The sequence below is a fragment of the Lissotriton helveticus genome, chromosome 3_2 (genome assembly GCF_964261635.1).
Source record: "Lissotriton helveticus chromosome 3_2, aLisHel1.1, whole genome shotgun sequence".
NCBI lineage: Eukaryota > Metazoa > Chordata > Amphibia > Caudata > Salamandridae > Lissotriton > Lissotriton helveticus.
This window is the reverse complement of record NC_136062.1, coordinates 162,837,085-162,854,131: the sequence shown is the minus strand read 5'-3', so window position 1 is coordinate 162,854,131 and position 17,047 is coordinate 162,837,085. Positions and strand designations below refer to the sequence as shown.

Here is a 17,047-nt window from a genome sequence, read left to right as displayed (position 1 = left end):
TAGTTGATTTAATTCAAAAAGCACTACACAGCTTATCATCTGCTAAACCATCTGTCCCAGTCAGTTTGCTCCGTGTTGAAACATAACATTCCACACTGACCCAGATGCGATGACATCATAAATACAGTGACACCAGACTACAAGAGTCTAGTTAAAGGTACAAACCATGACTTAGAATATAACATACCTCCCTTTCTTCAAAATAACAAAAACAAAAATGTGCAAAACACTGGAATACAATGAAAGAAAATAATTAAAACCTAACATAGACAGCAAACATATTTCAAGAAAATTAACCAAAACACTGCATCAAAAATAAGACCACAATAAGACTATACTTGGGAAAATATAGTTACAATAAAGTTATAAAATTACTTAATCATGATACCTACAAGGCAAAATAGATTTTCTGGTGCTTTTTCTAATCTGCGGAAATGATGAATTCCTATTTCGTGGAAGAGATGAATTTAAATTATCATCCTGTCTAATGAGATTATCGCTAGATGATCTTGTTCTTATTTTAACGACTTTAGGAACATTCCACCAACATCCACCATCTACTTGGACAGAATTGTTACCAATTCTTATAACCTTGATAGGTTCACTAAATTTACACTTCCCCTTCTTGGTGTATACAGGACTCTTGATTTTTACAAAATCACCCACACACAGTGAGACAATCTTGACACCTCTTTTTTTGTTAAACCATATTTTCTCTTTTTCTTGTGCGACCTCTGAACTGGTTTTAACTGTTTCTAAAAGTGATTCAACATTCACTAAAGAGTCAAACCACTTGCACATCCAACCAGGTCGAAAACTGGTATTAGCTTTTCTTCCTCTTAACACTTCATAAGGCAAAACCTTAGTAGACGAATGTGGTGTAGTTCTGTAGAACCAAAGCAGGCTCTCGAGAGATCCAAACACATCATGCCCGCCTTTTAAAGACCATCTGACTCAATCACCGATAACCCTGTTCATTCTTTCCACAAGGCCATTGGTCTGTGGGTAATATAATGAACTTCTAAGGTGCTTTACACCACTGAACTTAAGAAAAGATTGAAAATCATCACTTAGAAACTGAGTCCCATTGTCTGAAACAATATATTCTTGAAATCCTTCCCTCAAAAATACTTCCTTAAGAAACTTGATGACATTGGATGCACTAGCATCCTTGACAACCTTTAATTCCGGCTACTTGGATGTGTAATCCATCAAAACCAAGATGAACCTCGTATCCAAAGGTAACACCTCATATGGACCCATGATATCGACACCTACTTTGACCCATGGTCTTGATGGACATTCAATTGGAGACAAAGGTGGAACAACAACTTTAAGCGATTTTTCAGATGAACAACACACCGGACAATGTTCTATAAACATCCTGATTTCCCTGTCCATACTTGGCCACCAAAAATCTTGCCGGACTCGACATATTGTAAGAGAAATACCTAAATGCCCCTCATGTGCTTCTTTCATAATGATAGTTCTAAGAGAATGAGGTGGAATCAACTTCTCACATCTCATGATTAAACCATCTTCAATAGAGATTTCTGATTCCACCTTCCAGTACGGCTGTAATTCAGCACCCAAAGACTTCTCATTTGACCAACCATTTTTGACAAACATGTAGACTTCTTGTAAAACTCTATCCTTTGAAAGAGAAGTCCTCCAATCTTCCTCCGACCCAACTACTAAGATAGGAACATCTACAGATGCCACAAAGCAATCCTCCTGATCCTCATCATTCAAATCTTGGAAACTTGTCCCTTCATTCAAATCACTACTCTGTGGATAACGTGATAAAAAGTCAGCTTGTGTGTTCTTCCCACCAGCAATATGTGTGATTTCAAATTGATATTGAAGCAACTTACTAACCATCCTAGTGATCCTGGGTGTACAACATTTACTAGGTCCAGAAGGTAAAATCGATACCAGTGGCTTGTGATCTGTAATTAGATCAAAGTGTCTTCCCTAAATGTAAGGTCGATATTTATCTATAGCCCACAAACAAGCTAGAAGTTCTTTCGCAAAAACAGAATACTGAGTTTCAGCACTCCTAAGAACCCTAGAAGCAAATGCCACAGTGTGTTCTTGACCATCAGATCTTTGGGTGAGAATTGCCACTAAACCAACCTTGCTAACATCAACAGTTATGAAACATGGTAACTCAGGATCAAAGGGCGTAAGAGCATCACTTCTCTCGAGAGAGCATCCTTTACCCCAACAAAAGCACGGTCACAATCTGCTGACCACAAAAATTTCGTAGAGGTCTTGAGGAGATTACTAATGGGTCTTACCATAGATGCATAATTGGGAACAAATCTAGCATGGTACTCTAGCAATCCTAGAAGTGACTTACCACCAGTCTTGTCTTTGGGCACAGGTGCATTTATAATAGGGTCAATCAACCCCTGCCTTGGTTTGCTACCTTCTTGAGATAGTAAATGACCAAGGTACTCTAGCTCACTGCATGCAAACTTGCACTTCTCATTTTTCAGTACAATTAAAAAAATATTTCCAAGACCTTCCTGATAATGTTATTGTGCGTTTCTTAATTTTTTGCATAGATCAGCACATCATCTTAGAACACCAAGACACCTTCTACATTCCTCAACATATTTTGCATAACCCTTTGGAACACTGACAACGCAGAGGCTAACCCGAAGGGCATCCTCTTGTAGCAGAAAGTTCCAAGAGGAGAGACAAAAGCCGTCAAGGATCGCGATTCAGGGTGAAGTTCTATCTGGTGATAAGCACTAGCTAAGTCTAATTTTGTGAAAATACTTGCCCCCTTAGTGCTAGTAAAAAGAGCCATAATCTTGGGTAAGGGATGGGAGTCAACCAAAATCTCTTTGTTCAGAGATCTGAGATCCACACATACCCTTAGCTTGCCATCTCGTTTGCGTGCCACTACAAGAGGAGACAACCATAGTGATGAATCAGTAGCTTCTATGATTCCCTTCTCGCATAGGGAAGAACGTTCTTTGTTAAGATCCTCCCTGATGCTAAAGGGTACACTCCTATGTTTAGGTTTAATAGGAGTTGCTCCATCCTTGACAATGGTTTTATGTTTGAACCCAGTGATCTTTCCCAATTCATTGCTGAATACAGAAGGAAATTGATTAATCCACTGCTTTCCTCCTCACAAGTAAGTAGCATAACTTGTTCTTTGGTACCATGTTTTAATTGCATACCAAATAGGCCCTGGTGAAACCACCCCAGTATATTTAAACCCTTGGCAGCAACATAAACTTTACCCCTGATTTTTCTACCTCTGAATACTAAATAATCTTCCAGGAAACCCAGTAGTTCAATTTTACGTCCTTCATAGGAGACAGGTGACCTGTCAGAAGGAAACAGTTCTCTCTCTCCCCATGTTTCACGAAAAAGCTTTTCCGTTATCATGGTGATTCTAGCACCTGAATCTACAAGCAGATTAAGATGCTTATCACCAACAAGAATCTCAACTATTGGGTCTACACAAGTTTACGGATCACCAGTGAGGGGTATTGAGTTTTTGCTGGAAGTGGCAGTGTTGTCTTGTACAACAGAGATAGTTTCTGTCTCCGAATCGTCTTCTGATTCTACAACACAGGCTATAGTTTTCTTTTGAAATTTCTTTTTTAAACAAACCATGGAAAAATGACCTATTTTCTTACAATAGTTGCACATAGAATTGAATGCTGGACATTTAGCTCCCTTACCATGAATAGAGCTTCCACAACGTAAACCTATATCATTGGGTACAGAAGTAACATTTCTGAACTTTGAAGAACACTTGTTCCCATTTTTCATAAATTTGTTTTTCAACTTCTTGGAGGTACCAACAAAATTGATACTCTCTGCTGATTTATCTTCAAGTTCTTTAAGAGAAATGTGGGATGTTTCAATGCTCTTTGCTACCTTGATAGTTTCATCGAGAATAGGATTGTCCATAGAAAGTAACTTCTGCCTAATTTGCTTATCTTTACAATGACCAACAAATTGAACACAAATTAACTGTTCAGTAAAATTTTCAAAGAGGCAGACAGAGGCTAGTTTTCTAAGGACATAAATATAAGCATCGACATCCTCACTCTCGGATAGTTTTCTCTTAAAGAACTTGTGTCGCAGAACAATTAAATTAGGTTGTTCATCAAAGCGAAGTTTAATTTTAGCAACAGTTTCTTGATATTCATCTGTTAAATCGTTATTTCCTGGAAGATCAGGTAAATGCTTGAAAATTGATCTCCCTTCGAAACCCAATGAGTTTAGCAATAAAAATATCTTTCTTTCAGGGCGATATCTCAAAGCTCCAATGGCACCGAGATAACTTTCAAAAGCATCGAACCAAACATCCCATTTAACTGGAGGATCTCCTGGAGTTTCCAAGAATGAAGGAGGTGCATTGATAGATTGTAAGGAAGCCATTTCGAATTTTGAATCAAATTAAAAATAAGCTAATATTTTTAACAAAAAAAAATATATATATACACGACAGGTACTTGATATATGTTGATGTCAATAATGTTAATGAGATATGGAGTTGAGCACACTTGTTAGAAAAAAAATAGTTCTCAAGCAAGCCATTGTGAATTGAATAGAATGGTACTTTGTCAGTCAACTTAGTTGGATAGAATGATGTTTTTTTCAGCCAAAAGACAATTACATTGTAGAGTAAAAGAACCACAAATGTTGAAGGATTCTTGATGACTATGATGTCACTGTTGAAAGTAGAAGCTTGGCAAAATCACAGTACGTGAATGGTTGGAAACGTCAAGGTCACAACAGTACTCAATTAGTTCCGTGGTTGGCAACGTAGTGATGGTTGGCGAAAATATTGCGCATGCGTGAAAACTCCATGGTTAACAAAAGCCAAAACCAGATCTCGCTGTGATTCTAAGACGTTCTTTAAGCAAATGAGCATGGGCGAAAACAACATTGTATAACTTTCATGACGAGAGCGTTGCAGTTGAGAAATGCGCGAGCAGAACGTGCGCGCGAAGACACTCACGAAGTAAGTTTATCTTTAAACGTATTATGTCTAAACAAACTTAATCCAACAAAGCAGTCCAAAATAAACAAATATTGGCTGGAAATGAGCAAGTCTTGGCAAACAGAAACCTCAACAGCCGACGTGTTGTGAACGATGTATCACGAAACACTCGCTGATTCAGAGGATGACATGTTTAGAAATGCTAGCCAATAACATCTTTGAAATGTATATAAAAAAATATGCTCTTAACTCGTGCCGGTTTGTATGGTGCTCTTATCTCGTGCCGATTTATATGAGAGTTTGTTAATATTAAAAGTTAGGATATAGAAACTCAGCAGTAAGAGTCTAAGAATGAAATCAATGTTAAGATAAAATAGACTTATCTTTTCTTTTTGATGATAATAAAGATGTGATCAAAGGTTCTTGCGAGATCTTTTAAGCTTGAATTGATCTTTGGTGAAGCAGATGGCAGAAGATGATGTAACAGTTGAGGCAGATGATAGAGTTTCTTGAAATATTGGATTCAGCTGTGTAGGTCCTCGCCGTCAAAATTTTGTAGTAAACTCATAGGAAACAGGATATTGAATTATAGTTGATTAAATTCAAACATCACTACACAGCTCATCATCTGCTAAACCATCTGTCCCAGTCAGTTTGCTCCGTGTTGAAACATAACATTCCACACTGACCCAGATGCGATGACATCATAAATACAGTGGCACCAGACTACAAGAGTCTAGTTAAAGGTACAAACCATGACTTAGAATATAACACATTGTTGCTCCCTTAAAAGAGATGATTCCAAAAAAGCAACCCAGAAAGGTGGTCTAGACAGAGGCCTGCCAGAAAGTCTTTGACACCCTTAAGGAAGTAATGTATACAGCACCAATACTGAAGATTTGTGACTCATCTAAGGAGGTTATTGTGCAGGCACACACTTCAGAGCATGACATGGGGCTGTCTTAGCACAGTTAGAGGAGGCGGGCCTAGATAGACTAGTGGCGTGAATTGAAAGGGGAGGCTTTTGCTATGGTCAGGTCACTGAAGTAGCTGAAACCATGCTAAGGTACCAGAGGGTTGAGCACAGGTTAATTTATGGTTTGCTCGTGACTTCACCTTGACAAGGATTGTGGTTCCTGTTTGAGTTGAGTTTAACCTCCCTCAACCAGTAACCCAATTATTTACAACTTTCTTAAGGCACTACTATGACTTTACATTAATTGCACAATTATACACATTTTAAATGTACTGCTATTTTCTTATTCCGTGTTCTACCTATGCATTTAACCTGACTGTTCTAGTAAGAGTAGCTTAATTTTGATTTAGGCATAATCAAGTGGGAAACTTGAGATTTGGTGAAATCAGCCTCTTACAATGGTTTGTTGTGTATTTATCAAGGCCTTCTCACATTCTCATCACAAGAAGAGTGTCACCTGCTTATTTATATCTGGCTGATGTCTGAACTGGGGTGGCAGAGTGGGCTAAAGAACGGTGACGGATTATACCCAGATCTGTTGACTGGGTGTGAGTGTTTGATTGGTTCAGATGCTCCGTCCCCCCCCTTTTGTACCGGGATGCTTCTTTTTGATCACACATCCAGTCCTTCACTTATTTGATTAAGAAAAAAGTGACAGATATTACTTTGTGCCTGTCTAAGTAAGAGTGATTTATCTTTTAGCTCCTTAAACACCTACCATTGTGAGCATGCCCTCCCATTCCTTTTCAGTGTGTATGCCAAATATTCCCTGTTCCACTTGAATGGAAACCAAAAAGACCTCTGTCTCTCAATCCCTGGTACCTGTGTGAATGAGCCACCTCTCTACTCCTATGCCATATCCCTTCCTCCTGGTAAGTGGTGTTGTGTGTCTTTTCTCGATACAGCTTGTGTACTCTTGACTATCTACAGTTACCATCAGTCATTTAATGATGATGATATGCTCTCCTGCACTTACATCTACTTTCCTATGTTCCCACTTATGCACATGGGGTGATGAATCTGAAGTTTTATTTTAAGGCAAAAGAGTACTTTTACTGTGCATCCTTCACTCTAGTCAATCAATCAAATAATCAATCAGGTCATTTATAGAGCGCACTACTCACCCGTAGGGTCTCAAGGCGCTGGGTTGGGGGGGGGGTGCCGTTACTGCTCGAACAGCCAGGTCTTGAGCTTCTTCCTGAAGGAGAGGTGGTCTTGGGTCAGGCGCAGGTCGGTTGGGAGTGAGTTCCAGGTCTTGGCGGCCAGGTAGGAGAAGGACCTTCCTCCTGTTGTCGCTCTTCGGATGCGGGGGACGGCGGCGAGGGCGTGGCTGGTTGATCTGAGGAGGCGCTTGGGAGTGTAGAAGTTGATCCGGTTGTTGAGGTAGCTCGGGCCTTGGTCGTGTAGGGCTTTGTGCGCGTGGGTGAGGAGACGGAAGGTGATTCTCTTGTTGACCGGGAGCCAATGCAGATCTCTCAGGTGTCCGGAGATGTGGCTGCGTCGGGGGATGTCGAGGATGAGTCTGGCCGAGGCGTTCTGGATCCGCTGGAGTCTCTTCTGGAGCTTGGCGGTGGTTCCGGCGTAGAGGGCGTTGCCGTAGTCCAGTCGGCTGGTGACGAGGGCCTGGGTGACCGTCTTCCTCGTTTCGGTGGGGATCCACCGGAAGATCTTACGTAGCATGCGCAGGATGTTGAAGCAAGACGAGGAGACGGCGTTTACTTGTCTGGTCATGGAGAGGGAGGAGTCCAGGATGAAGCCCAGGTTGCGTGCGTGGTCCGTCGGTTTGGGTGCGGTGCCCAGGGCGGGGGGCCACCAGGAGTCGTCCCAGGCGGAGGGCGAGGAGCCCAGGATGAGGACCTCCGTCTTGTCCGAGTTCAGTTTCAGGCGGCTGGTCGTCATCCATTCGGCTACATCTCTCATCCCTTCGTGCAGGTTGGCTCTGGCGGTGGCGGGGTCGTTGGTCAGGGAGAGGATCAGCTGGGTGTCGTCGGCGTAGGAGATTATGTTGAGGTTGTGTTGGCGTGCGATGGCCGCGAGGGGGCTCATGTAGACGTTGAAGAGGGTGGGGCTCAGTGAGGACCCTTGAGGGACGCCGCAGATGACTTTGGTGGCCTCTGACTTGTACGGTGGTAGGCGGACTCTCTGTGTTCTTCCGTCGAGGAAGGAGGTGATCCATTCCAGTGCCTTGTCCTGGATTCCGATGTTGCCGAGGCGCTGTATTAGGGTGCGGTGGCAGACAGTGTCGAAAGCCGCGGAGAGGTCCAGGAGGATGAGGGCCGCTGTTTCTCCGTTGTCCATCAGAGTTCGTATGTCATCGGTGGCAGCGATGAGGGCGGTCTCGGTGCTGTGGTTCACTCGGAAGCCAGACTGTGAGGGGTCGAGGGATCCATTCGTCTCGAGGAAGGCGGCCAGCTGTTTTTTGACGGTCTTCTCGATGACTTTGGCCGGGAACGGGAGGAGCGAGATGGGACGGTAGTTCTTGAGGTCGGTGGGGTCTGCTGTGGGTTTCTTGAGAAGAGCGCTGAGTTCGGCGTGCTTCCAGCTCTCCGGGAAGGTGGCGGTGTCGAAGGAGGTGTTGATGATGTCCCGCAGGTGGGGTGCGATGACAGCGTCGGCCTTGTTGAAGACGTGGTGAGGGCAGGGGTCAGTCGGAGATCCGGAATGGATGGAGTTCATTGTGCGGATGGTGTCTTCGGTGCTGATCGGAGTCCAGGTGCGGAGGGTGGTGGTGGGTGGCGTTGTTGCGGTTGTGGCTTGCGTTGGTTGGTTGCTGAAGCTGTTGTGTATGTCCGCGATCTTGTTGTGGAAGTAGGACGCGAGGGAGTTGCAGAGGTCTTGCGACGGGGTGATGTCATTGTTTCCGGCGTTGGGGTTGGAGAGCTCTTTCACGATGTTGAAGAGTTCCTTGCAGTTGTGTGCGTTGTTGTCCAGCCGGTCCTTGTATGTATTTTTCTTGGTGGCGCGGATCAGTTGGTGGTGTTTCCGGGTGGCGAGCTTGAGGGTGGTCATGTTGTCCGTAGTTGGTTCCCTTCTCCAGACTTTCTCGAGGGCTCGACAGTTCTTCTTGGAGCTCTTGAGTTCGTCGGTGAACCATGGTGTTTTTCTGCTGCAGGGTCTGCTGGGTGGGGTTCTCAGAGGGGCGAGTTCGTCCGCGCAGTTGTTGATCCACTTCGTGAGGTTGTCGGCGGCCTGGCTGGGGTTCGCTGAGCTGGCGGGGGGGTGCTGGCTCAGGGAAGCGGTGAGCTGGTCGGCTGTGATCTTGTTCCAGCTTCTTCGGGCAACCTGTTGCTGGTGGTGGTGGATCGTCGTTCTTTTGAAGGTGAAGTGGACGCAGCTGTGGTCCGTCCAGTGGAGTCCTGTTGCGTGGCTGAAGGTGACGTCTTTGCTGGATGAGAAGACGGCGTCGAGTGTGTGTCCGGCGAGGTGGGTGGGGGTGGTCACCAGTTGCTTGAGTCCGAGGTTGGCGAGGTTGTCGAGCAGGCTGATGTTGTTGCGGTCGCTGTTGTTCTCCAGGTGGAAGTTGAGGTCCCCCAGGAGGATGTAGTCGGCGGAGGGGAGGGCATGCGGGCTGACGAAGTCGGCGATGTCCTCGCTGAATCGTGCGCGTGGACCCGGGGGTCGGTAGATCAGGGTGCCTCTGAGGGTGGTCTTCGGGTTGGTGTGGATCTGGAAGTGCAGGTGTTCAGCGGTGGTTAGGGTGTCGTCGGTGTTGGTCGTGATGCGGATGGTGTCTCTGTGGATGATGGCAATGCCTCCTCCCGTCAGGTTGGCGGTGCGGTCCCTCCGGATGATCTTGTAGCCCTCCGGGATGGCGATGGCGATGTCTGGGGCTGAGGAGGCGTTCATCCAGGTCTCGGTGAGGAAGGCAACGTCAGGGGCGGTGGTGTCGAGGAGGTTCCAGAGTTCTACGGCGTGTCTGTGGACGGAGCGGGTGTTGAGCAGGATGCACTTGAGGTGGTTGCTGCTGATGTTCGGCTTGGCGAGTGCTGGTGCAGGATGAGTCCGGATGCAGGTGAACTTGCAGGCGTGGCAGCTGAAGGGTCCGTGGGTGTGCTTCGGGGCGGCTCGATGACATCCTGGGATGCGGCCGGTGTTGAGTGCGATGAGATCGGCGGCGTTGTAGGTTCGTCGGGTCGGCTTCCGTCGGTGGGGGCCAGGGGTCCTGGCGCTGGTCGCGATTCGGTCACGGACGGGCGCAGACGGGCTTACCTTTGGCGTGCCTTCGGCGCGCAATCGGCGCGCCCGCTGCGCGTCAACGCTGCACGTTCGCACGGTCGCCATTTAAGGCCAAGTGCGCGGGTGGGCGGAGCAGCTGGGAGGCGGGAGCGGGGAGGGAACAGAAGGAAAAAAGGGGCGGGGTCGGCGGTGGTGGCGGGAAGCGGGGGGCGGCGAGGAAGGCGGGAAACAGGAAGGAGAACGGGCAGAGACTACGAAGAAACAAGCACAAATGACAATCAAAACACGCTTAACACGGGCAGAAACTACGAACAACAAGCACAAATGATGGTCAAAAAACGCTTAACACGGGCAAAAACTACGAGAGAAAAACAAGCACAAATGATTTACAAAACAGAACAGAGCAACGATAGCAGGGTCAGCCGGCAGCGAGGCAGGCAGCGAGGCAGAGGGCACAGCAGAGGGGCACACGCAGCAGCTGGTGGCCGTGCGGCGCGGGGGTGTCCCACAAGTGGGTCACACTCACCTGTGTCGCACGGTCGCCATTTAAGGCCAAGTGCGCGGGTGGGCGGAGCAGCTGGGAGGCGGGAGCGGGGAGGGAACAGAAGGAAAAAAGGGGCGGGGTCGGCGGTGGTGGCGGGAAGCGGGGGGCGGCGAGGAAGGCGGGAAACAGGAAGGAGAACGGGCAGAGACTACGAAGAAACAAGCACAAATGACAATCAAAACACGCTTAACACGGGCAGAAACTACGAACAACAAGCACAAATGATTGTCAAAAAACGCTTAACACGGGCAAAAACTACGAGAGAAAAACAAGCACAAATGATTTACAAAACAGAACAGAGCAACGATAGCAGGGTCAGCCGGCAGCGAGGCAGGCAGCGAGGCAGAGGGCACAGCAGAGGGGCACACGCAGCAGCTGGTGGCCGTGCGGCGCGGGGGTGTCCCACAAGTGGGTCACACTCACCTGTGTCGCACGGTCGCCATTTAAGGCCAAGTGCGCGGGTGGGCGGAGCAGCTGGGAGGCGGGAGCGGGGAGGGAACAGAAGGAAAAAAGGGGCGGGGTCGGCGGTGGTGGCGGGAAGCGGGGGGCGGCGAGGAAGGCGGGAAACAGGAAGGAGAACGGGCAGAGACTACGAAGAAACAAGCACAAATGACAATCAAAACACGCTTAACACGGGCAGAAACTACGAACAACAAGCACAAATGATGGTCAAAAAACGCTTAACACGGGCAAAAACTACGAGAGAAAAACAAGCACAAATGATTTACAAAACAGAACAGAGCAACGATAGCAGGGTCAGCCGGCAGCAAGGCAGGCAGCGAGGCAGAGGGCACAGCAGAGGGGCACACGCAGCAGCTGGTGGCCGTGCGGCGCGGGGGTGTCCCACAAGTGGGTCACACTCACCTGTGTCGCACGGTCGCCATTTAAGGCCAAGTGCGCGGGTGGGCGGAGCAGCTGGGAGGCGGGAGCGGGGAGGGAACAGAAGGAAAAAAGGGGCGGGGTCGGCGGTGGTGGCGGGAAGCGGGGGGCGGCGAGGAAGGCGGGAAACAGGAAGGAGAACGGGCAGAGACTACGAAGAAACAAGCACAAATGACAATCAAAACACGCTTAACACGGGCAGAAACTACGAACAACAAGCACAAATGATGGTCAAAAAACGCTTAACACGGGCAAAAACTACGAGAGAAAAACAAGCACAAATGATTTACAAAACAGAACAGAGCAACGATAGCAGGGTCAGCCGGCAGCGAGGCAGGCAGCGAGGCAGAGGGCACAGCAGAGGGGCACACGCAGCAGCTGCTGGCCGTGCGGCGCGGGGGTGTCCCACAAGTGGGTCACACTCACCTGTGTCGCACGGTCGCCATTTAAGGCCAAGTGCGCGGGTGGGCGGAGCAGCTGGGAGGCGGGAGCGGGGAGGGAACAGAAGGAAAAAAGGGGCGGGGTCGGCGGTGGTGGCGGGAAGCGGGGGGCGGCGAGGAAGGCGGGAAACAGGAAGGAGAACGGGCAGAGACTACGAAGAAACAAGCACAAATGACAATCAAAACACGCTTAACACGGGCAGAAACTACGAACAACAAGCACAAATGATGGTCAAAAAACGCTTAACACGGGCAAAAACTACGAGAGAAAAACAAGCACAAATGATTTACAAAACAGAACAGAGCAACAATAGCAGGGTCAGCCGGCAGCGAGGCAGGCAGCGAGGCAGAGGGCACAGCACAGGGGCACACGCAGCAGCTGGTGGCCGTGCGGCGCGGGGGTGTCCCACTTAAGAACATATGTACCACTGTAGTGTGCTGCTGGCTTTTCATTAAGTAGCACTGTGGTGCCTCCATAGGGTTTGATTGTGCTACAGGATCATGATTTGAGTGGGTCCACATTATGGTGCCATAAGAAACTTGTAACTTTATGTACATACAACATAAGGTTTGATGTGAATTGTGGCACAAATCTCATAGCATGATGTTTTGACTAGGTTCTTAATGGGTGCTTTTGGTAAGAAGAATGTGTCCAAGAATGAGGAATTGGTGAATTTTCATTGCATAGGGAATTATGTGAGGTGTTTCTGACAGAAAAATGTATTTTGTAATTAGCAATCTGCTTTCAATGTGGTACATGGCCGACACCTCCTACTTCCAGGGCTTAAGGGGTCTGGGAGTGCCACCACATATTCTCATTGCATGTTGGGTGGTGGAATTGACTCTCCCATGCAGGTTTTTACACCACTTCTGGATGATCTCCTGTGAATATCTAGTATTAGATACTGTATTCTCCTTATCCATAACTATGGCCCGCATTTCCCTTCCTTGGCTCACAGTTGTTGTCTGCACCTGTGCTTCAAGTGATTGGAGCTCAACCCTAACTAGCAAAGTTAACAATTGTTTAATGAATCTGGGGCACTTCTGCCAGCCATGCCAATAATTATATACAATAGGACCTTGGATTCTAAGGTATGTTATATGGTTTGTTTTGTTTCTGGAGTGATGCAGGTGTTGCTGATGGGTCGACTTTGAACCGTGCATTTTGACTGATGCAGACATCAAATTTGACAGATGTATCCACTTCCGTAATCCCCATATGCCATTGCTGTCCTTGGTCAGAATAGTACCTCCATCACAGTGGACAACTGTCCACCGTAGCAACCTTGATGGAGGATGTCTGTCAACAGGGGAATTACAAAGGCCTGACTGACTACTGATGGACTGTCCTCCACCACTGTGGATGGAGATCTATCTGCCAAAATCCTAAATACGGCCGTTGGTTAACTGCTGGCCTGACAGTCAGCAACAACAGTCCATCTGCGACATTCTGAAAGAGGCCCTAGGCACGTTTTTTAGATATGGATGGATCCATGACATCTGACAAAAAGTGGCAAATGCCCCCTCTTCCATGTTAAGAGTGAATTATTGTCAATGGCACTTTGAAAACAGCGGACAGGATATCTGCCACTATTTGGTGGCTGTCAACTTTGCCAAGTAGACCCAATACTCAAACTTCATTAATGTATTATTTTGTGCTCAGCTCTTCTCGCTAGCTTCCTATGCTTTTAAAGAGTGTCTTCTATTTGAAAAGTCCTTATCCTTATATAGAATATGAGATGCCTGTAGGCTGAAAATCTCAGCTCTCCCTTCAAAAACACTCTATCTTCTTTTTATATACTCTTTACAAAGAAACAAATACCATTGGAGCCAAAGATACACAGCTGAAGAATGTTCCTCTCCCACCTTTTCTCAGAATGTAAATATGCACTTAGGGCTCGATTCACAGAACTAACTTAAGACAAAATCCTAAACTTACTACCATTTTGGTATTCACAGAAGGCAATTACTCATTTTGGTATTCACAGAAGGCACTTATTCATTTTGGTATGCACGGAAGGCACTTACTCATCAATGAGTAAGTGCCTACTGTGAATGCCAAAATGAGCAAATGGTAGTAAGTTTAGGATTTTGACTCAAGTTAGTTCTGTGAATCGGGCCCACTGAAAACATATGCTTGCAACTTGTGAACAAAGTTTACATACTTTTATGTGGAAATTAAAAGTGCAGGTTTATAGTTTGCATCTTAAATTCTGTAATGATCCTTTTTCATTTGTTGTAGCCATGTCACAAAAAGATGAACAATATAAATGCAAATTGTATAAACAAAAGATAGTTAAAACTAGGCATTCTGGAACAAGTTAGAAAATGAAAGAATGAAGTTACTAATTTTCAGATGCTGAAAGCAGTTGGAAACTCCTGGTGAAATTCAAGCATAAAGTTAGGAATTCCTGGGAGAATTTGATCCGCAATTATGACTCGCCTGGTATTTCCTCATTTATAGATGGACCCTCAGGATCCAACTTGTAGTGAGCTGTAGTTACTAGTCCCCCCCCGAATATAGGTAAGTCCAGGAGACAGGGAAGACAGGGATTAAATCCATCTTATTTCCCAGGCCACTCGTAGTCAGTGATAAAGATTAGGGTAGAAAATATTTTATTTGATTTTTGAAAATGTGTCTTTTCTCAAATTGGGATTGCTTTGTTCTAGATGCAGGCTACATGTGCTCTGTATAAACCTGACCCTTGAATAAGTAGTAGTCTACAGTCTCCTTTATTTCTTTGTCTAGATCGTCTACGTGGCACGAAATGCCAAGGATGTGGCCGTCTCATCTTACCATTACAGCCTGGCAAACATACTGCCCCCAGAGCCTGGGACCTTTGCACAGTATTTGGAGGACTTTATCGCAGGGAACGGTATGTAACATTTCATATTTCAATGGGTTTTCTGCCTTTGTTGTGGTGTTATGAAAATTGCTAGAAGTAAAAGGTTGTTATTTATATTGCATGTGAAGGAGCCATGGTCTATATTGGCTCTAGAACCTCGAATTGATGGTACTTTTTCTCAGCATGAAAGCGTAGGGGGATATATATTGTTAACAATATCAATCAATTCAATTTCAGTTCTCCAGAGTCCTTAAGAATCACAAACTACAGAATAAACTACAGAATAAAGTTTGTACATTTTTTACAAAGCCAAAAACAACCTAGAAATACAAACACCTTAAAACGAGGGTGTAGAAATCCATTGGGACTAATACAAAGCCAAATCTACGAATAAAGTTGAGGCAATGCAGCATACGTAAGATAATCAATTCAGGAATCAATATACAAAATATCATGTAACAAGAGTCCAAATTCCCCTGCAACGAGGGTTCATGGAAATAAAGCATTAATCTATCCCTGTACTAACACTAACTTGACATCCCTAGTTAAGAATGTTGTGGACAAGATCAGTTAAGGTGTCAGCATGTGGAGTCTTCCTTAGAAGACTCTTCACTTTGTTGGGTCAACTAGCATTAAGCTACTGAGACAGAGCTCAGTCAAACATGCTCTCTTTCCTAAGGGCAGAGAAGAAGTAGACTCTTTCCCTACATACAATACTCCTAGTATCTTAGGTACCTTCCCAGGATGCATTTTTGGTCACAACATCCTAGAAGGCCACATTTTTGTTGGTAGTTTTCCATGGGACGACGAGTTTGCATGTTGACTTTAATTCCCAGGCCTTCTCCGGTGATAAAGTACAACAGTTCTCCTTATCAGTGCTGGCTCCCGATGTATCTTCTTCTCTCCTTGCCTAACTCCTAAAACAAAGACATTATTCTAACTAACAAGGGCGGTTCTTCCAGCTGCAAGATAAACGTGAGAAAACACAGAATCTAACAGACACACGGAATTCAACTATTATTTTCTAATGCAAGAGCTTCCAAGAGAAATGCATTCTAGGCCTACAATAAGCAGCTAACATAGGCGAGATGAGCATTAGCTGTACGAAATTATATAAAATGTAAGACATTTGTAGTTATTATTTTCATCTACTTATAAAATGACATGATTAATAAACATATTCAATAATAAAATGATAGTCAAATGCACAATACAATAGCTTTCTGTTAGGGCTCTCTGCTGTTTACATTTCATTTTCTACATAGTTCTACATATATTCTACATTTTGGCCCACGCATGTCACATTCATGGTATTGCATTACAAGACCCTAACACTGAGGTTAACACAGCAAAAGATTATATGCAATGAAGTCTACACTTGTGATCATAATGCACCCCTACAATGGAAATTGGATTTTACGCTATATCAGTCACTCCCACTGCTGATCTGTGGCAACACAATGTTCTCTAACTCCCTGTAGAGTAGACTTACGTAAACCGATGTCATAGCTTATACCTTCTGTCTAAATGCTTAAGATTTTCATAATGACTGTCCTGCAGTCTTTCCATTTTCCTTTCTCTCCCTATTGTCTCGACTTTTGCCATTTGCATGCCATTTGCATGCTAACAAGATTATAATGAAGACTACAGTAATTAAAATGGCTTCAAAATATAACCAAAAATCCCTCTTCCAAGATTTGCAAACCAACTTTCAACTTTTCTAAATCCTTTCCCAATCATATCCCAACTTCCCTCAGTTGCCATTTCATGTATCTCATGATGTAGCTCAATGATATACTTCCTCAGGTCCTTACTGTTTTCTGGTATATAGGTGCAACACTATAGGACCTTCAAATTTTACAGACTACGCCCTCTTTTGCTAGTAACATATCTAAAGCAAGACTGCTTTGTATTACCCTAGCTCTTATTGAAACCATCTCTCCATCTACAAGTAATAGTGACTGAGCTGTATTAACTGACAACTTATTCACAATAGGGGATACCCTCCTAATCTTGATGTCATTTAAAACCACTCCCAAACTAGGTTACATTGCTCTAAATATATACCCCATGATTTCACCAGCACATGTTCCATGTTTCTCCACATGATCTGCCTTTCATACCAAACTCTCCAAATCCTCCACATAGTATATTTTTGTAAACACAACAGCCACATACCAAGTACCACACCCATTATTCAGAAGATGA

General features: G+C 45.2%; 1 protein-coding gene across 2 annotated transcripts in view; it reads left to right on the top strand.

Moving 5' to 3' along the window:
- The window catches only part of LOC144826529 (sulfotransferase 1B1-like), a 571,666-nt gene that overhangs the window by 444,534 nt on the left and 110,085 nt on the right, over positions 1-17,047 (top strand). For both annotated transcript variants that reach the window (XM_078684956.1, XM_078684955.1), the window contains one exon: positions 14,743-14,869. In XM_078684956.1, the coding sequence (XP_078541082.1) occupies positions 14,743-14,869 (127 nt within the window). The remainder of the gene's footprint in view (positions 1-14,742; positions 14,870-17,047) is intronic.